Source organism: Pogoniulus pusillus, chromosome 25 (assembly GCF_015220805.1).
Source record: "Pogoniulus pusillus isolate bPogPus1 chromosome 25, bPogPus1.pri, whole genome shotgun sequence".
Taxonomy (NCBI): Eukaryota; Metazoa; Chordata; class Aves; order Piciformes; family Lybiidae; genus Pogoniulus; species Pogoniulus pusillus.
Genome location: NC_087288.1, coordinates 9182466 through 9204606, shown reverse-complemented (window position 1 = coordinate 9204606; position 22141 = coordinate 9182466). Strand labels below are relative to the sequence as shown.

Sequence of the window (22141 nt, the reverse complement as noted above, 5' to 3'; positions counted from 1 at the left end):
CAATAGCATCCTTCCTTTAACTGAAGGGGGCCTGCAAGAAGGCTGCAGAAGGACTGCAGTGATAGAACAAGGGGCAACGGTTTGAAATTAGAGAAGAGCAGATTTAGGCTGGATGTTAGGAACAAGTTCTGCACCATGAAATTAGTGGAACACTGGAACAGGTTGTCCAGGAATGTAGTTGAGGCCCCACCCCTGGAGATAATTCAAGGTGAGGCTCAGCAGGGCTCTGGGCAGCCTGATCTAGTTGAGGATGTCCCTGTTGACTGCAGAGGGGGTTGGACTATGACCTTTGGAAGTCCCTTCCAACCCAGGCCATTCTATGATTCTATGATTCTGTTTCAGTGTGGTGAGTATTTGAGCTTTAGTAACTCATCTCAGGTTTTCTGTTCAGCTTGATCTTTCTGCTTACTTTCCCCCCCCCTTCACCCTAACAGAAGGCTGATTCCCCTCAGTCTGGGGCTTATTTATAAAGGGAAACACAGAGCTAAAAATATGACAATATATCTATAGGTACGTGTGTACAGCCCCTGTGAGGACAAACCTTTTTGCTTATCTCACCTACTCTTAGGTTTTGTCACACAGAAAAGTTAGGTTTTGGGTGTATTATATCCTCTTCTGCACAGAGGGAAATAAAAAACACTGTCCTTGAAGTGAAGACCTTTAAAAACAAATTTTATGCCAGTTCTGCAGCTCTCTCCCTTCAGTAACAACTCCAAATTCCACCCAAATACTGTCCCTGGCTCATACAGACACTTTAGCTTTCCATTAGCCAGACTCAGGCAGCCATCTTCATGCCATTATTTTAGAAAGGTTCATAATAACTCTTTTTCTTTTTTTCCCCCCTTTTTTACCAGAAGGATAGGGATTATTAACCCAGACTGAACGTTAATCTCCTTTGTACTCAATCCCCCATGCAGTGCCAGGATCACAGCGTGCCTGTACATACAGACCCCATTTCATAACTCGTAATGTTTTGCCTCTGATGGAACTGATTTCTCTACCTAGCTAAAATAATTATGGCTGAACCTGCTTGAGATCAAGGTACTTATGGGATGGAGAAGTTTCAGGTCACTAACCCTTATTGCATCCAGGTTCCCATTAACTTCTCTGTTACAAATGATGCATTGTTAGCTCACTTCACAAAGGAATACTTACTATTTGGGATAAAAGACATACTTAGATGGAATGAGATTATTTGTAGAAATATAAGCATGTTAACCAAACTCAGTTACAGTGACAAAATTTCCATGCAGCAGGTTACTTAATAGCTGGGAATAAAAGTTGAGGATCAAAGGTGTAATTAAAGGCAACCACGCAGACTACATGCACGTACAAAATCTGCCACAGGTACTCTGCACAAGCTATCACCCTTTGCTCAGATGAACAAAAAAGCCATCAGCAGAATAAGTCTATTTCAGAAGGAGGACAGTAGCAGACATTGTTAAAGCTACAAAGCGGAAGAGCAGTGATATGGACATGAAATCTCACTTTGTTTTTATCAAAGTGATATGGGACTACATCAGAGCATCAGAGGCTTCTTGGATGTATATAAGAAGAAAGAGACCTGGGGGGTAGATGAGACCAGTTAATAGATAGGCAGTAATGTATAGGAAGACATATGACTGCTTTCCGTGGAAGGTCCTTGTTTCATCATAGCAGAATAGTTCAGGAATAACAGGGGACACACAAATCTTTGGGTACAAAATGTTGCCAGGAACTTTCCTTTTTCTTTGAACCCTGATGCCCACAAATTTACTGGAAAGAAAAAGTGAAAGGAGTGTGAAGAAGAGACAGAAAAGGAAGAACATATTAATAGACAAAAAAAGTGCTTAGCTGCAGCTGGAAGAAATACAGCAGAGCTATGTGACTATGAGACAGATTTCACTGCTCTTTTTACTGCAGCAGTAAGTGAGAGGGTCCCCAGCTGCTTTGACTGCCATTGAGATCAGAGCTGCTAAAGAAGCCAGACAGAACAAAGGACCTCAGTTCCAAAGACTGAAAGGAAAACCCATTTTGATATAAAGATGGGAAACTGATGGGCACTAGTCTACTTCATAAAAATCCAGCAAGTCAGCAAGACGAAAGAGGCAAAGAAGCCAGTTTAGAGAAAGCACAATCATCTGGATATGATTTTTGAGTTGCTGCATGGAATATCACCTTTTGGGGTAACTTAAGCACAATCATCTGGATATGATTTTTGAGTTGTTGCAATGGAATACCACCTTTTGGGGGAGCTTAAGTCTGTAGATTTTTTGTTTTCTTCCTCAGGTAAGTCACATTCTTCTCTTCCAACACAAAAAAAATCAAGCAGTCTGTGTTCAGGAGAAGCTCATCAGCAAGAAGATAATTTTGAAGCACTCTGAGCACAATGAGATCAAAAGAAAATTATTGTTTTTACTTTCTGAATGTCCTACCCTGTTAAAAGGACACAGCACCTAGTCCGACTGCCAATGGCAAGGGAAATGGTGCTGCTACTTGTGACTGCAAATTTAGTTTCTAGGGACATTGAGGAAGCTCACTCCTCCTTCACCCATCTTTTTAGTCTGGAGAGAAGAAGACTTAGAAGGGATCTAATAAATGTTTATAAATATGAGTCCTAGGTATCAAAAAGGAAGAGACAACCTCTGCTCACTTGTGCCCTGTGATAGGACAAAGAGTAATGGGTGCAAGCTACAACATAGGAAGTTCCACTTCAACATAAGGAAGAACTTCTTTACTGTAAGGGTTGTGGAGCATTGCAACAGGCTCCCCAGAGAGCTGTTTTGGAGTGTCTTTCTCTGGAGACTTTCAGGACCTGTCTGGATGTGTCCCTGTGTGACCTGCAATAGATTATGTGGTCCTGCTCTGGCAGGGGGGTCGGACTTGATGATCTCCAGAGGTCACTTCCAGCCCTTAACATCCTGTGATGCTGAGATTCAGCCACTACTACAAAACAGACTACAAATTTAGACTTTCTAATGCCAAGAAACCCCAAACAATCAAAAACCCTCACCACCACCATAAAAAACCCCAAACCAACAAACAACAAGAACCAAATCAAACCCCAAAACAACAACAACCAACCAAAACCACCCACAAAACAAAACAAAAACCCAACCAACCACCACCAACAAAATCCCCCCAACCCCCTCCCAAAAAAAAGAACAACTAAACCAAACAAACCCCAAACCAACAACTATGAAAGGAAGCCAAAGAAACCTTTCTAACCAGCAGGCGCACTCACGTTCATTTCACATCTCTGTACAATCTTCTTCTATCATAAGACTGGGTAGAGAGTGAACAGGTTGCTGGTAATAATCACCAAGTTTCTCTCAAAGAAATGACAGTGAAATCTTTGAACGAAAGAGTGGATTTAGCACTGAATATAGATCTCAGAAGACTAGAGCTGAACTTGCCTTATATGGGATCCATTTCTAGGCAACTCCAAACAGGTGGCAGACAGACCCACAGAACATGGGTTGTTCCACATGAATGGCCTCAGCTTCACCAATGAAGCATAAATGAGAAGAGTTAGAATTTCTTTCTAGGAACATTACCTTTCTAGACAGGTTTCAGACTATTTGAGGTAATCCTTTTCCACCTCTTCCACTGTGTAGCAGAAGAGCTGCCAGGCAAATTTGTGATAATAAGCATTAGCCTACAGGTAAGCTCCAGAGAATCACTCTGCTACATGTATTTGTATTTTGTCTATGTGATATACCTTAATAAACCTGATAAACTAACAGAATGTCTAATTAGTAGCTAGGCAAATCACTCATTTCCAATTACATCAGGCTTCTGGCTGCTCTTGCTGTCCCATTCCCATATCATTATTAAAATACAAGCTTACATTTACGCACTAAGCAAAACCAAATGTATAAAAAAAGCAAAGCCAAACTACCAACTAAACCAGACCTTTCAAAGCTCTGTTTCCTGCTTGCACTTCTGTCAAGTTAACAAAGAACTCACCAGGCTCATTGCTTACCATTGCAGAACAATTTCCATCACAGAATCAGAGAATTGCTTGAGATGGAAGGGTCCTTAAAGATCATCTAGTTCCAACCCTCCTGCCATGGGCAGGGACACCTTCCACTAGACCAGGGTGATCAAAGCCACATCCAGCCTGGTCTTCACCACTTCCAGGGAAGAGGTGTCCACAGCTTCTCTAGACAACTCATTCCAGTGTCTCACCAGCCTCATAGAAAGAATTTCTCCCTAACCTTCAATCTCAATCCACCTTGCTGTAGTTTAAACTCATTGCCTCTTGCCCAGTCACTACAGGCCCTTACAAAAAGTCTCTCTCCAGCTTTCCTGTAGCCCACTTCAGGTACTAGGAGGCTGCTATTAAGGTGTCTCTGGAGCCTTCTCTTCCTCAGACTAAACAATCTCAACTCTCTCAGCCTATTCTTGTAGGAGAGGTGCTCCAGCCTTCTGACCATCTCTGTGACCCCTCTCCAACAGATCCATGTCCTTCTTGTATTGGGGGCTCCAGAGCTGGATGCAAATAAATACAGTTTCATAAAATAATAACTAAAGCAATTTTACAATAACTCAGTTCTCTGCTCTTGACCCAAACACTTAAGCTGTGCACGAATGTGTAAAATGTGCCCAGTTCTCTAGCTCTCACTAATTTGTGCAGGTTGTCTGGTTTCCAGGTAATACATCCTTCAGTGTGGGGTAGCTGATTTCATGGTGGTCAATACAAGCACAGCATGGATAGTTAGTTCACACGGACTGTATTTCAGTGGCAAGTTAAAAGGCAGCAGCTTTGGAGACTGCCTTTTGCCTCTGGTAAGTATAACCTGTTCATCCAACAGTTCAAGGAACTGTTGCCCACAACTGGCTTCTTTAACTGCGGCTGTTTTGATGCCCTCCAGGCAGTTTGCCTTTCCTCTCACACACAGAAGATAACGAGCATGTGGAATTGGGTTACAGCTCTGTTAATGCACACACCGCAGGAGCTGACCCTCAAGACTGCTTTGCCAGCACCTTCCAGAGTGAGGAAGGACAGCTACCTTTGGGAAGATGCAATAAAGCCAGGACATCAGCCTCCTTTGACTCCAGACAGAAAAGGCAGGGCCTCACACAGGGTGACATTACAATGGGATGCTCTCCTAAGGATCAAGTGGGAGGAAATGGGATGCTGGGTCATCTTGTTTAAACTATACTATGACCAGGAATGGTTGGACCAGATGGTCCTTTGGGTCCCTTCCAACCTGACATTCTATGATTCTGTATGAAAGAAGACAATCCTGTCCTTTGTGGAAATTAAAGCATGTGTACAGGGTTGCCCAGGCTAATGCAGTACTAGAATCTAACACATCTCTAGTCCCAGTTTAGCTTCTTTGTCATACTCTCTCCTACTTTCTGTCCTTACCAAATCACCTGAATAGTTCTAGCTGTGATTTTCTGCCAAAAATATTATTTCCTCCAACAGCCTGAGGAATATCAAACATTTAAGAAATGTCTGTTGCTAAAGATAGAGCTGATTTAATTTCCTGCAAGTCTTCCTAATGATTTTTTGAAATGTTGTAAGCCAAACATGGAAATTATGGCTAAGCAGCTTTTCAACATGTATGATTTTGAAGGCTTTTAGAGCATATTATCTTGCTATTAATAGCACTTTCCACTCATCTTCCCAATCACAATGGAATGTGCTTCAGATTTGTGTGGAACAGCTACACTAGTGTGCTTTATTCCAGACTCAGTGAGGTGATTTAAAGTTTCACTTCCTCCTGTAGGAATATATGTGATGTCATGCTGCTTCTAACACAGACCCTCAGAGTGACTGACATAGGAACCAATTAAGAAAGTATAGGCACAGCAAGATCTCAGCAGCACCAGCACTGTGTTCACATCAATTAAATACTTTTTACAGTTCATGAAAACTGTCATTTCTCTCCCAAGTTTATATACTGCACTCTCCACTGTACCACTTTGGTATATGCTTCCATAGAGTTCCTTCTTAATTTGTACACTGGGCCAGATTTCCCAAGAAAGTTTTGAGATGGTGAGAAGGACATCTGCAGTATCTCACAGGAGATTTCTTTCTTCCCAGGAAAGACTAGTTTCAACTAAATCAATTGGGGTGGAAAATAATTAAAACAGTGCATTTTCTGTGAATAGGGACAACAACTTTTCAAGAGACACCAAAACTTCAAAATATCCCTTGCTTGTGTCTTAGCCTCCAACAAATGCCTTTCCTTCAGTGACTCCAGCTGTCTTTCTCTGGATGTGATGGGGAAGCAAGGGTGTCAGCACATTATATATCACAGTCAGCACTATGTTATCACTTCAATCTGTAATTCCATGTGAACCACTGCTAGCCTGGCTAAGATCAAAGCATTCTCTGCCTGATTGTGCAACCAGAGAGAATTTAAAAGAAAGCAATAGTAGAAGAGTGCAGAATAATTCAGGTACAAAACATTCCCCTAGCAACATTAGGAAATAAATGGCATAAATAATAATGGCAAAATATACCATTCTTCAAAGGAAACACAGCTGAAGGGGTTGAAGCACCCAGGTATTTTCACAAATGGTGCTTCAGCAGTGCCTGCACAAGAAGCCTAATGCTGATATTTCATCAATCTTTGACACACACATAATTAATTATACATTCAAGAGCAAGGCGTTGGCAGTGCCCTTGTTGGATTTGCAGCCTACGTGCAGCCCCAAGAGCCAGCAAGATAAAAGACATAGTCAACACAATGTTTGTTCAAACTTCTTAAGAGACAGACTCGCCCTTTAATGACATCCATGACTTCTAGAGCATAGATTTCAAAAAAGACAAAGGACACTTAGTGATCACAGCACAGATTATAGATGAATCTTATAGCCTAAGGGCCAGGGCAGCAGAAGGTGAAGTACGTCTGTGTCTTTGCTATGAGCAGTATAATCCACAGTACACACACAAAAGTAAACAAGAGTATTCTCCTAAAGCCAGCTTGTAAGAAACAGCTAAAACAACCAGACTGAGCCTATGCTACCAGATAAACCTCTTATGCTTAAAGCCAGAATATCATCATAAAGGACACAACTCTTTATTAAGCTGAGCCTTCTGCTATAGCTAACACAAAGGTGTGCAGATGCATCCTTGTCTGATTTTGCAGCAGATTCTTCTCCCATCTTTTTCATCCTCACACAGAACACTGGGGAATTTGATATCCAGGAAAAAAAATCAGCTATGGACCTCACGTCCAGCTCTAGTGAACCACACAAGAGGATTGAACACGCTACATAGAACAGTGTGTGAGGAGAAAGATTATTGCCAGTTGATGATATGGAAACACAGAAATTTTAACATCCTGCTGTCGACTGCCCATTGACCCAACTTGTGAACTGAGACCACCACTGAGTTCCAAAATCGGGTGTTTTGTTCTAACTGTTCAGCTACTTGCAGGCCCTACCTCTAACAGAAGACACCTCCTGAGGACCAAATGCTTCCTCTCCCTGGAGTGATGCTGGCCATTTTCACTGCTGGGTATCTCGTGATGAAATGACTGATCATCATGAAGGAGAACAATGAAAAGACTCATACCTATCCAGCACATCTGGGAGAGGTAAGATCATCCACTGCCATATTCCCAAACCTTCTCTGTTTTCGGAATGCCAGAACATCCTGCTCTGTTCCTTTCCTGTCTTGTTCTCCACCAGCAACAGGGAGATATTTCCCAGCAAGACACCACGGATGAGCCATGACATTCGTAGCTAGAAGAAAGAGAACACGTGAGATTAAACATCACAAAGGTTATCCAAAATTCCCAACTCTTCTTTCATTTCTATCACAACAAAAACTTGATTCTCCCTCACTTGTGCTCCTGTAACCTATTTAGGAAGCTCTACAGATGCGAAAGTCTATAATACTTAATCATGATGATGTTTAATGAGAGAGCTACTGGCCTTTCTTTTTGGTAGAGCTGAGTCCCAAATATCTCTGCTTCCACATACGTGTCTGTAATTTAAAAGGGATGAGCTAATTATCTACCTCTATTATCAGAGAACAGTAGGGCTTGGAAAGGATCTCTGGAGATTGTCTAGTCCAACCCCATTACCAGCAGTACAAAGATCAAACCCTCTTAAGATGCCACCTGAGTGATTCAAGTAAAGACTGACAACTTTTCCAGCAATGAACTTTTATATCCTGGCAGCAGCAAATGCACAAGGAGAAGAGCTGAAATAAGCAGGCATCATTAGTAATCATATCCTCATGCCCCAGACACTCTTCTCAAAATGCCGTTTCTCTTGCCTCTTTCCAAATTTCTACAGACTTTGCAATTACCTTTCAGTAATAATTATTATTTAATTATTAATTAAAATGCCTTGGAGAACCACTTTTCTAACATTTTTGGTATGTTTAATATGAGTCCTTTTCTAGACATTTATCCTCATATAGAAGATTATTTCAAGTAGTTTTCTTGTTTTATGATTTTTAGTCTTCCATTTTATCACTTTCTATCTGTCTGTCCTGGTAGGGCATAAATCCTGCCAGGCTGGTTGAACCCTTGCTCTCCTCCTCCTGTTGCAGGTCCGGGAGTTGAGTAGATGAGCAAACAATGGAGGATTTGTCCCCAGCAAAGCCTTGAGGGTTAGGGGCTTAGCACCACATGTCAGGTGTCTTGTGCTGCCCTCCAGCGTGCCTGCATGGTCACAGGAGGCATGAAGCTTTGAATTCACTGGCCAGAACGATGGTGCTAGTACCTAGTGGGCAGTTTCATTCTTAAAATGATGTGATTTAGAAACTGCCTTCTCCACTGACCCTCCACCAGGAGCAGCACTGCATTTGTGTCTTGTTAATTGAGAATCACAGTGGCCACGTGTTTGCAGCTTGCACCAGCAACTCAGTTCTTCTCTCCCTCCCTCTGCCTGGAATATATTACCCCAGGGATCATTACTGTGAGTTTTAGAAGTGTCTTCGTACAGGTGTGCTAGTTTGAGCCTAGCTGGGATATTTTAGTGAGAGGAATTAGATGATAGGCTGTGAAAAGGAAACATTGGTGATGTCTACTCCACTCACAGGTTTGCTGAGATGTATAAAAACAAGAACATAAATATAGATAATTCAGTTGCTCCCTCTGGCTCTGGCTGCATGCACTTGTCTCTTTAACTTGCTGCCTAACTAATCTGTCTGCTTCCTAATCCCCCTGGCCAACTCTCCAAAGTCACCTTGAACGCAAGGCAAAGACTGGGGTAAGGTAGAGGGGTGCAGAGGGGGTGGAAGGGTGGTTGGAAGCCCTTTTTAGGGACTCTGGTTTCTGGGAAGAGTGCTGTGTTTCTGTGTTACTTTTTTAACTTGTATATTTCTGCCTATAGCTGTATATATTGTAAATATCTGCTTGGATATTGTGCTAAGCTGTAAATAAAGCTTCATTTCCTTAACTTCCAGCCACTGAGTCTAGTCTGGGTGATTTTCTTAAGTGTAGGGGGGTGGGTAACACCCAAACCATCACAACAGGAAACTTACTCAGGGACCAAAGCATCATGAGTACATATGCTGGAGTTAACACTAAGGCTCCCTAAGCACAGTTAGAATTTTCCTGCTTTTGTGTTCCTATTTTTCCAAGTTCTGATTGTTTAAATTATGTTTATAAATACCCTTTGTGTAACTACTTCCTGTCAACTAAAAATATGAAGAATCTCAGAGATTTTTAAAATATGATTAAGAAAAATAATATTAATACAGAAATTACTATTAATAATTCATAACATATTATTCATTTCTACAACACCTTCATTTTATAACTTTCTACCCCTCACACTACAGAAAGGAAAACAATCCCTTCTACAACTTGCTAGTGGCAGAATCCACATTGTATGAACAGAATCTACATTTCTTAGGAAGAAGAAGAGATAGCTCTTTGTTGAGGAAGAGCATAACAGCAAGACAGCAGGACAAGAGAGACACAGACCTCCTGGTCCAGAGGAGGACTGCCAAGATGATCAGAGTGCTGGAGCAACTTGGCCTATGAAGACAGGCTGAAAGAACTGGGGCTGTTCAGCCTGCAGAAGAGAAGGCTCCAGGGAGACCTTAGAGCTGCAAGTCAGTATCTGACAGGGACCTACTGAAAGGCTGGTGAAGGGCTGTTCATAAGGGCTTATAGTGACAGGACAAGGGACAATGGTTTGAAACTACAGGGGAGATTTTGTTTGGACATCAGGAGGAAGGTCTTCACTAAGAGGGTGGCAAGGCTGGACTTCATGATCTCAGTGGTCTGTTCCAACCCCAATAATTCTGTGATTCACAATAATTCTGTGATTCTATGAAATACTGGAACAGGGTGTCCAGAGATGTGGTTGGGGCCCCATCCCTGGAAACATTCAAGCTCAGACTTGATGGATCCCTGAGCAGCCTGATTTAGTTGGAGGTGTCCCTGCTGAGTGCAGGGGGGTTGGACAACGTAACCTGTGAGGATCCCTTCAAGAGCAAAGCAATCTGTGATATGTATTACGTGCAGGAGTTAGGTCTCATCTCATTGTCCAGTAAAGGTGAGAATGCTTAAGGAACACATTTTTTAAAGCTACATGAAGAATGGATTTTCTGGACAGCAGAAAGTGTTCAGCACAGTTTCTAACACCCATGCATGTTAAAAAACCAGCCCTCTGGTTTTTAATACTTCAAACCCAACACCCAAGTCAGGAGGCTGGGACTTAAGCGTATATTTTACACAGGAATACCTGATAACAGTATCACAGTATCACAGTATCACCAAGGTTGGAAGAGACCTCACAGATCATCAAGTCCAACCCTTTACCACAGTGCCCAAGGCTAGACCATGGCACCAAGTGCCACATCCAACCTTGCCTTGAACTGCCCTAGGGACGACGACTCCACCACCCCCATTCCTGTTTGCTTTGATAGCACAGAATATTCATAGCCATTCCTAGCAACAGCTACCTTCTGCTTACTGTTCCTGTCTCATAGTGGAAGTGAATTCTGGCAGTGAAGCCAGTGGTTAGGGTCAAAAGGACAGTAGTGTTGCTGTTACTCCCAGTTTATGCTCAGAATTTTGGGATGGGTAGCACAAAATTTATGATAGTCATTCAATGAATTATAAATACTCAATTTAGGTTAACAGTGCAGTTCACCTGCCTGTATCCAATGTTACAAAGAGAGCAGTGACTTTGACTACACTGCAAAGCTACAGCAGAGACTGAAAAAGAAAGAGATGTGGTTCTCTCTCTCTCTCCAGTCAAAAAATCACTGCACTCACCTGGAATCATTTTTTGGACTGCTGTACTGCTAGCATGTATGACACAAGCATTGGGAAGATGACCAAAATGATACACAAGAATGGGTCTGTGACTGTTTTGTTACATGACTTTGACCAGATAGTCAAGACTGATGTGTAAGCTTTTGAGATGTTCAGAAAAACGTCACAGGGACCTTCCAGTTCACAGCATTTCTGGGGAAGGGATGCTGCTGAAGTCTCATTACCAGCTCACTCTTGCCCCAGAAGTTTGGGAAAGGACTCATGGACTCCCACGCCCATTTCTATAATGTCAGATGATGGAAAGAGTAGAATAAATTATTAGGAAAAAAGCAGAGATGAGCACCCACTGCCAGGAACTGCTTCAGATGTAACATAAACTGATGACCCGGGAGGCAGCTGAGGAAGACTGAGTTCATACCCACAAGTACACAAAAGCCAACAGTGATGTAACAGGCTACTGACAAATGTTTATAGTATAAGAGCCTGATGCCTTCAAACTTGATGGTCTAAATGTCCGATGACAATCAAGATGAAAGAATTTATTGGACATTTTATATTTTCAAGTGCCAGCAAGGCTGTTAAAATAAGAGGGAAATGTGTTCTCCCTTAAATACCATTGGAACACCTTCCAGAGAAGCCTGATCAAAATCAATTTTTTATGTTGTGTTTTTTTTTAAATCATAGAATCACAGACTCACAGAACATCAGGCGTTGGAAGGGACCTCAGAAGATCAAGCAGTCCAGCGCCCCCTGCCAGAGCAGGACCACATACGGTAGGGTCACACAGGAACGCATCCAGGCAGGTTTTGAGCATCTTCAGAGAAGGAGACTCCACAACCTCTCTTAGCAGCCTGCTCCAGAGGCTCTGTCACTCTCACAGTGAAAAAGTTGTTTCTGATGTTCATGTGAACCTCCTCTGCTCCAGCTTGCATCCATTGCTCCTTGTCCTGTCACTGAACATCACTGAGTAGAGCCTGGCTCTGTCCTACTGACACTGCTCTTCACATCTTTATAAACATGAATAAGTCACCCCTCAGGCTCCTCTGCTCCCTCAGCCTTTCCTCAGCAGGGAGACATTCCACTCCCTTCAGCATCGTTGTGGCTTTGCACTGGACTCTTGAAAGCAGTTCCTTTAGGTCCTTCTTTAGCTGAGGCGCTCAGAGCTGCGGTCTTACCAGGGCAGAGTAGAGGAGGAAAAGAACCTTGGAATGCCAAAGGACACTTAAAGCATTCAACTTGTAGCAGGAAAAGCAACTCTTCTTACTGACTGCCCACAGGTGAAGCACTTTCAGGACCCTGATGGTAACTCTACTGTAATGTACTACTTGAAATTGCTAATATAGGCAAATTGGAGCAACTTCACTGTGCTGTTCTGACAGTTCAAAATTTGAGTTGCAAAATCCTGAAGCTCCTACAGTGCAGGAGCTTTCAGACCTCTGTCTCTTCTGGAGACCAGCCAGACTGTAAGAGGCAACATCTACACAATCAGAAGTGAGAAAGGAGCAAGCCTTTGAGAGCTATTAGCGTAACACTAGAGCAAAAGCTGAAGCAATTGCTGAATTGGAATGGATGCCTTTGCACACATGTCAGCTGTTTGAAGGAAAGAGGCAGTTGGCATTAGATGTGGGAGATCAGCTCGTTGGCAGGGTGCAATATGCAGACTGTAATGAACTGGCTCTGACTGAATCGCTTGGCACAGTGTCCAAATGGGCATTTTTGGCTGCGATTGCCATGGTTTCTAAGCTTCACAGCAGGGCAGTCCAGGTCTTTTCACACCTGCTGAAGTGAACCAGAGCAGATGATGAGCTGGATACCACAGTAAGGACTTCCGAATGGGGCTGGCATTCACTCTACAGAATATGACATCAATGATGGCAGATGGTACCACATACGCGGTGTGTCCTGTAAGTAGTGCAGTGGCACATTTGGAAATGTCTGAATCTGGGCTCTTGGTGGCATAGCCCTAACGTTAGGCATCAAACATCTCCCTCTGTGTTAAAGCAGTAGCAAAATATGTTGAAGCTAGAAACATCACTGAGAAATTAATTAAGCATTGCAGGTAGAAATTGGCTCAATGGCACCTTGCTTTCTGGCTTTAGAACCCACCATGGCTGGTGATTAGCTGTTCATATGCAAACCCACTGACTCAGTAAATGAAATGTTCTAAATTGATTTGGGGGAAATAAAAGGGAGTGAGAGCCCATGGTAAACACACAGCATATTGAGGCAAAACTTGGGTCAGAGAGCCACATGCGCTGTACTGCAAACACCATCTGGAAAGATGCCTCTTGAAAGCACCCTTAGCCTCTGTGTCAGTGTGGAATTTCTGAACTGACAATCAGGAGACTCGATTCATCCAAGAACAAAGAAAAAACCCAACCCTTATCAACATCACAGAATTGCCTAGATTGGAAAACACCCTAAGGATCATCAAGCCCAATCATTAGCCTACCACTGACAAGTCCCTGACTAAACAGTGTCCCTCAGCACTACATCTACACAACTCTTTAATATCTCCAGGGATGGGGACTCCACCACCTCCCTGGGCAGTCTCTTCCAAAACCTGACAACCCTTTCTTCCTAATATTCAACCTAAACTTTCCTTGGTGCAACTTGAGGACATTTCCTCTTGTTTTGCTACTTGTTACACCCCCCCTTCAGGTAAGCTGTAGACAGCAATAAGGTCTCACCTTAGCCTCCTTTCCTCCAGACTAAACAATGCCATCCTGGCAGGTTTAAGAGAGAGGTGAGGGAAAACAAAGTGGGTAGATTTTCTAGCACAAGCTGTATAATTTCAAGATCACCTGAGAGACTTGCATTTAACTTCCCTATGCATGAAAGAACTAATATACTGAGAACTTTCTGGTTGCAGTTTGGGCCTTTGAGCTTACACTGGTGAGCCTGCTTTAATGGCCTGAAACATTCCAGTATGAACTAGATCTCAGATGCCTGACCGAGGACCAATGACACATTCACGCAGCAGCATGAATAAAACATTTCTCAGTGTTCTGAGAAACTCCAGAGAGTTGCTGTTTCTTTTTCCTCCCTTTCTGAGTGACAATGACCTTGACTATTAGCATGATGGTCCTATCTGGCAGGAAAAGCTAGCTGTCCATCCTTAGCACAAGGAATCAAAGAAAGAGGAAAAGGTAAGTGCACTTCAAACAAGGCTTTGGGGTAAGGTATTTTAAAGAGTACAGAGAACAGCCTAAAGGCATCCTGCTCCCAAAGAACTGAAGTAGCTGGATCCCGCTAGGGGCTACCTTGCTACCCACATCCAACTCAAACCAGGATGTTTAAGTGGTCAGGAGACGGAAAGAGGAGATTCTGCCCCTTTACTCTGCTCTGGTGAGACCTCACCTGGAATACTGTGTCTGGCACTGCAGTCAGAAACACAAGAAGGACATGGACCTGATGGAGAGGATCCAGAGAAGGGCCACAGAAACGATCAGAAGGCTGAAGTACATTTCCTGCAAGGACAGGCTGAGAGAGTTGGGCTTGTTTAGCCTGGAAAAAGCTCCAATGAGACCTTAGAGAGGCCTTCCAGTACCCGAAGGTATAGGAGAGTTGTGAAGAGACTTTTTATAGGGGCCTGTGGTGATAGGACAAGAGGCAATGGTTTTAAACTAGAAGAGGGTAGATACAGATTGGATGTTAGGAGGAAATTCTTTACTATGAGGGTGGTGGAACACTGGCACAGGTTACCTGGGGAGGTGGTGGAGGACCTATCCCTGGAGACATGCACAGTTATGCTTCATGGGGCTCTGAGCAACCTGATCTAGTTGAGAATATCCCTTGGGGGGAGAGGGGAGTAGACTATATGAGCTTTAAACATCCCTTGCAATCCAGTGCATTCCATAATTCAAAATTAGGCTTGGAAAAAACACCTCATCACTGAACAGAAACTGAAGCTGCGAGCTGGAATACGCAGCACTGGGCAATAGCTGAGCACACTTTTGGGAAGTGTCACTAAGTTTTGTATACGAATATGAACTGCATTTGAGGCATGAAATTTATCACATTAGCAATAGGTTCTGAGTTGTTCTTTTATCTCACTAGGAATGAAGAAATGGTTGCACATAACAGCACAGGCAAAGGCATCTATTAAGACTGCTCAGCAATTTAGATTTGGACTCTTGTGAATATGAAAGATGACTCAAAGGTCTTATTTCTGGGTTATGTTTGGCCAGATCAATAACTGTGGATGATCAGTCTCTCTTGTAGTCTGCTTGACACTTCTGCTTTTGCTTAGGATTCAGATATGCAGGAAAAACCTTGACAAAATGATAAATTGCTAATTAACTGATCTGATAATGTAGCTTTAAAACACCTAGGCAGGCAAGAATAGCATGTGTTTTATGGGAATAGATCTTCATGCTGTTTATCCTCATACTGTTTCTTACTTATGCTGACTGTTATAAAACCAAGAAGCTAACAAAAGCTCCTTCATTTGAGGAAACCAACAGGCATAAATTAAAGATGACAATGAAAGAGAAAGAAAAAGAAAGTTTGTAATTTTGCTGCCAGAGTACTCTGAAATGAACCATATGGAACCACAGAAGCTTAGGCGTTGGAAATGACCTCAAAAGATCATCCAGTCCAACTCCCCTGCCAGAGCAGTTCACACAGGAACGTGTCCAGGGGTGTTTTGAATGTCTTCAGAGAGTGAGACTGAACAACCTCTCTGGGCAGCCTGTTTCAGTGCTTTGTCACCCTCACAGTGAAAAGGTTTTTCCTTATGTTCCTGTGGAACCTCCTCTGCTCCAGCTTGCACCCACTGCCCATTGTCCTATCACTGACTACAGCCTGTCTCTGTTCTCCTGACACTGCCTTTCATATCTTTATGAACATGCATGATGTCACCTCTCAGTCCCCTCTCTTCCAAGCTAAAGAGCCCCATCTCCCTCGGCCTTTCCTCAGCAGGGACTTGTTCCACTCCCTTCAGCATCTTTGTGGCTCTATGCTGAACTCTTTCAGAAAATGATTGCCTCAGTTCCTTCTAGAACTGAGTGGCCCAGAACTGGACACAAAGTTCCAGATTGTGCTGGTTTGAGGCTAATTGGAATATTTTAATGAGAGAAATTAGATCATTGGTTGAAAGAAAAAAAAAAAAAGATGATGTCTGTATCATTCATTGCTTTGCTAAGAGGGGTAAAAGGCCAAAATGCAAACAATTTGTCCCACTGTTGTGGGACACTGCTTCCTTTCACTTCTCCTTAATTCTGCTCTAATCTCTCCATTGACAAATAGCAAGTAAGCTTTGCTGGTTGTTTTGGCTTCTGTCTGGGGAAAGTGGGGAGAGAGAGAGAGAGAGAGAGGGGCAGGCTTTAAGCCCCTTCTGGGCAGTTTCTTTGCCTGGGAGAGAATTTGGATTTCTGTATTGCTTCTAACTTGTATATTAATTGTAAATACTTGTAAATATTTTGTGTATATATGCTTGTGAATTTAGCTTTGTTGTAAATAAGAGCTTCATCTTACTTCCAATCCATCTGAGCTACTCTGATAAATTTCAGCAGTGTGAGGAGGGGGATGCTGGAGGGAAGAAGTTCTTAACTCACCACACAGATGCAGCTTCACCAGGGCAGAACAGAGGAGCAAGAGAACCTCTTTCAACCTACTAACCACACCCTTCCTATCACACCCCAGGATGCCATTGCCCTTCTTGGCTTCAAGGGCAGATTGCTGGCTGCTCATAGTCATGCTTCTGTCCACCAAGACCCTCAGGTCCCTTTCCTCTATGCTGCTCTCCAATTGGTCAGTCCCCAGTCTCTACTGGTTGTTGTTTCCCAGATTCAAGATTCTACACTTGTCTCGAGCCTTCAAGACATTTCCAATATTAGATCTTCCAAACCAACAGTTCATGGCCAGAAGGCAGGTGGCAAAGGAAGCAAGAAAAAATAAAGACAGTGAATAAACTGTCCAGATCTTAAAAGCAAGTTTTTAAGATTAGAAATGAGGATGCTAGCAACATTATGCAAAATGAAGCACATGAAAGGCTCTGCTACAGGCATATATATGTTGCATTTTTCATGCTCATAAATGTTTTGAGTTAATGTTATTACCATGTACCCTTCTAAGTAACTTAAAACCTCAAGGAAGAGAACAAGGGAGAAGAAGAGATCCTCTGCAGGTGTCAGCACAGGGCTCAGAGTGCACCCAAGGAATGATTTATATTATTGATATACATGCATTAAAAAACCCTCCAAACCTTAAAAAACAACACTTTTGCATGGAGAACTGAATTAATAACCATAGAAGATGAAAACATCCTTCTGTCTATAAACCTGAATGCAAAGAGAAACGTCAGCTATGCTATTTTACACCAATACATTAAATTTATTTTCTAGAGAGAGTATGTTTACATTCCAAAGTAATTTCAGGCTTAAAAAGAAGTCTGCATCAGTTTAGTGGCTTTCAAGAAATTGCTGGTTGAAATGTCAAAACAGCATAAAAAAAAAGCTTTTCATTATTTCAAACATGGTCAAAAGCACAAAGCTCTTTTCCTCTCACAGGAATCTATTTTCTTGTTTGGCTGGGTTTGGTTTTGTGTTTTGTTCTGTTTGGTTTTTTATAACCTTTAAAACATTTGACTCAAGATCTAACAGAAAAATCAAATATTCACATTCCCAAACACAATGTAGTGTCTCTTGCAAAGAACACCTCCTTTTGTGGAGATGTATGCAATAATACTTAAGGCCAATTTCAGGTTCATCACCATTCAGGCAACATTACCCCTGTGGTCATTCCTCTCCTCTGTAACAACCTACACCAAAACTGCTTGTGTGGCTTTTGCTTCTCAGATATGGTGCTAAGGTCAATCACAGAATGATAGGGGTTGGAAGTGACCTCCATAGATCATTGAGTCCAACCCCACTGACAGAGCAGGATCATATAATCTAGCTCAGGCCACATAGGGATGCATCCAGACAGGTCTTGAAAGTCTCCAGAGGGAGACTCCACAACCTCCCTGGGGAGTCTGTTCCAGTGCTCTGTGACCCTTACAGTAAAGAAGTTCTTCCTTATGCTGAGGAGGAACTTCCTGTGCTGTAGTTTACATCCATTGCACCTTGTCCTATCACAGGGTGCAATTGAGAAAAGGCTGTCCCTGTACCCTCCCTCTTGAGCCCCAGCCCTCAGATATTTATAAACATTGATTAGATCCCCTCTAAGTCTTCTCATTAGACCAAAAAGCCCCAGGTCCCTCAGCCTCTCCTCACAGAGCAGTGCTCCAGCCCCTTAACCATCTTTGCAGGCCTCTACTGGGGTGTCTTTCCTGAGCTAGGGAGCCCAACACTAAATGCAATATTCCAGGAGAGGTCTCACCAGGGCAGAGTAGAGGGGGAGAAGAACCTCCCTCGATCTGCTGCACACACTCCTCTTATAGTACCCCAGGATCCCACTGGCCTTCCTGGCCACAAGGGCACATTGCTGTGCCATGGAGAACTTCTTATCCACCAGCACTCTCAAGTCCTTCTCCACAGCTTGCACAGGATGGTGTCCAAAAGGGCTGCGGATGACCCCAGAAATGGAGACTTGACAACTTCTCCAAGCAGCCTGGTTCAGTGCCCCACCATCATCAAGCTAAAGAAGTTCCTTCTTATGCTTATATGCTATGAGCATATATATATGTTGTGTCTTGCCTGTTACTGGCCTCATCCTCCTGACACCCAGACTTAAAGTGTTCATAAGCATTGATAAGATCTCCCCTTGGTCTAATCCTCTCCAAGCCAGAAAGCTCCAATTCTCTCAGCATTTCCTCATAAGAGAGATGTTCCAGGTCCCTAATCATCTTTGTAGCCCTTTGCTGAACCCTTTCAAGCAGTCCCCATCCCACTTCAACTGGGGAGACTAGAAATGAGCACAGTCCACCAGATGAGGCCTCACCAGGGCATGAATAAAGCACAGCCTGTCTGAAAATCTCCAGATTGTTCATGTTTCTGCAGTGACCTTCAAGCAGAAGAGCCATTATCCACCACAACATGAAATCTATCAGGATGGATATAACTGCTGTTGCCCAGGCAGGAATACTCTGTACCAAGCCCTCATAGAATACAGCAATCCTAGGCCTGGTCTTAAATCTTTTAATGACAGAAGTCCAAATACCTTTGGAAGACAAAGGAATGATTCTTGTCCTCTACAGGCACCCCAGCATCCTTTAAAGCCTGAGGGCCCAGATGTCAGGGAACATCTCTGAAAACTGGAAGGAAAGGCAGCTCAAAGCACCTGACTCTGTACTCGTACTGCAACAATGCTGAGACTAATGCAGACAGTATTGCCTCACCGTCCAGTGTGGGGGGCCAGAACCGCACCTCCAGCTTCCACACGAAGGCAAGCACTCTCTAGATATCTGCAGTGCTCTTGTGACAGCTCTCTGACATCTCTGCAAAGTGCTGAGAAGTGGGTGGCCATCAGATTCCGGAACCTGTGCAGACCTAGAGGCTATCACCTGTGGCAAAGCAGTTTAATTTTGCCACGTGTGTGTGCATTCGAGACGACAGCACTTCTCTGGACTTTAATTGCACTGTGGTTTCCCAGACTTCCCAAGCAGCAGTCCAGCTACTAATGACATGCATATGGATTTCTTCTTCCAAATGAGGAAATGCCTAACCACCCCACTATCAGCAGGCCAGCTGATTCCCACTCAGGGGATGGGAAGGGGCAACTAATGCTGTGCTTTATTGCTCAAGCTGTAGAAATCCTGCTTTTCAACCAGGCCATAGTATGCATGAATTCTTCTTATTTTCTGCAGGAGTCTCTGCTCAACTGCACATGTTTTGCTTTCAGTGAACTTCTACATGTGGCTTGAAAGATTTTCACTCAGGATAACTGTGACTGATTTCTGAAGTGCTTTCTGAGCTGCTTGCTGCATCTCCCCTTTCTGGCTACTTCAGGATAACGGACCATCTCCTCATGGACTACTCACAGCACTTCCTGCAGTCTCCCAGGGTTTAGCTGAAGTGCCACAGTTTCCCTTTCCCATATAAATCGAGTTTTAAACATACAGTTAATGGGGTCAGTAGGCAAAGGACTCTCCTGAACGTGCAACATGGAAAAGATGGCAAAGCCTGGCTGCACTGCAAACAAGAGAGATTCTTTGAAGCCAGGATACTCTACCCAAGGTTTAATAAAACAACAAAAAGAAAACCATCTGAACCACAAACAAAGGGCAGGATGACAAACTGAGGGTTCTGACTTGCCAGAAGCACTGAAGAACAAAGAAAACAAAACTACAAAGCTCCTCAAAACAAACAGGAGCAAACTACAACACAAAGCTGTACACAGACCACAAGACGTACTGGGGCAAACCCTAAACCTGTGTAGGAAAATACAGGCTGTGTTTATTATGGTATCGACTGCCTGCATTTCTACCCTCTTCTGATCTTTTGATGCATGCGGGGCAGTACAGAGCAGTTCAGGCTGATTTTTGGGTTTCTGAGTTAATGAGGAGCCTCCTGCAGGGCATGGGAAACCTAGGGGAACACTGCCTGCAAGCAGCCCAGCATGATCTTGGCAACCAACCTCAAGCTGCACAGAGCACAAAGATAGAGAGGGTCATCCTGCACATGGCAACAGTGTGTATGCCAAAGATCATCAGGGCTCTGGAGTCTCCAAATGCTGCTGTCAGCACTGCTGCAAACAGCTGCCCAGAACCTCAGCAGAGGAGGTGTATGGACCAGGCCACTCCACAAGTTTCCAGGGTGCTAGCAGTCACTGTCTCAAAGCGTTCAGTCATCTCTGTTGCCAGTCTATCACAGTGGAAGATCAAACAACCAGGCTGTGGGAGAAAAAACAAGCCTGAAGCATCAGCGAAGTCTTTGTGGCTGGCACCCACTGTGGACTGCTTGACTGTTTCCTTATCAACACAGAGGCCTGGTTGTGTGGACATTCTGTTCAAAAAACCAGAATCCTCCCCAGCCTGGGAAACTGCACTGCAGGTAATACTCTTCATGCTGAGGCTGAAGTTATTAATTCCTATGAACACCTCAGGCTAAAAAGCAGGGTGTCAGCATTTGCCATGTCTAACATGACTAGATAAAAGCAAATTAAGGGACAAGAGCAAAAAAATAGTAGTTTCAGTAAACAGCAGGTTTAGTAGTGCCCTAAAGCTTTCATGTAGCAGAGAGAGAGGGGTGTCAAGATCAGCAAATATGGGATGTCTGCTGGCCTGCTTGCTGTTCTCGGGGCTTGAAGCATATGGCCTTAGGTAAAGTCCTGTGCACAGAGCAGGAGATAAGCTCCACTCACCCAGGAGAGGTGGGTGACCTGGGTAGGCAGGACAGGATGCTCAGTCTCACCTTCAGCTGTTCAGCTGAGTTGGGCACATTGATATTGGGGTATAGATGGCTTACAAGGATGAGGAAGAATGTTAAATTGCAGGCTTAAGGACAATCTCCATCATTAATACATATTGGTGCAGGATGTGAATATCTGAGCCAAATCTCTCTGGGGTACTGGAACCAGCTGTCAGAACGAGCCACTATGTAAGTGAGCATGCAAGGAAAGCAAGCAATCTAAAGGATCATATGAGCTGCATCGAGTACAAGTGGGAGGGCAGGTTTATGGCTTCCTCTGACTGTGGAAGAATAAATGGGTTTAATTTGCACACACTTGCTGAGATCCCTTTGCCACATGAATCACGAGTGAGTTTTGTCAGGGGGATTTCAGTTGCCAGAGAATCTGCCCCAGTTGTGACATGCCAGGTGGAGCCATCAGCAGTGACAGGTAGAAGAAAACTCATTTTTTAGTGCTTGAACTTGAGCCAGTTCAATTGGGTAGTGATTGAGAGTGAATAGATACAGGACAGCATTATGTTATTTTCACATCCTCTTTTCTGACTATGATTTGACTGCAAGGAAGTTTGTTGGGACCTACTGGAGGAATAAGTGTGTATGGGGGGAATATCTCCTTTCTCCTCCTGTGTTGTGCTGAAAAGTGGAATTAAATTATTCTGCTCA

General features: G+C 43.4%; 1 protein-coding gene across 1 annotated transcript in view; it reads right to left on the bottom strand.

Moving 5' to 3' along the window:
• The window catches only part of LOC135186555 (ALK tyrosine kinase receptor-like), a 203259-nt gene that overhangs the window by 64290 nt on the left and 116828 nt on the right, over positions 1-22141 (bottom strand). Inside the window, exon 6 of the mRNA XM_064164356.1 lies at positions 7517-7686. Within this exon, the coding sequence (XP_064020426.1) occupies positions 7517-7686 (170 nt within the window). The remainder of the gene's footprint in view (positions 1-7516; positions 7687-22141) is intronic.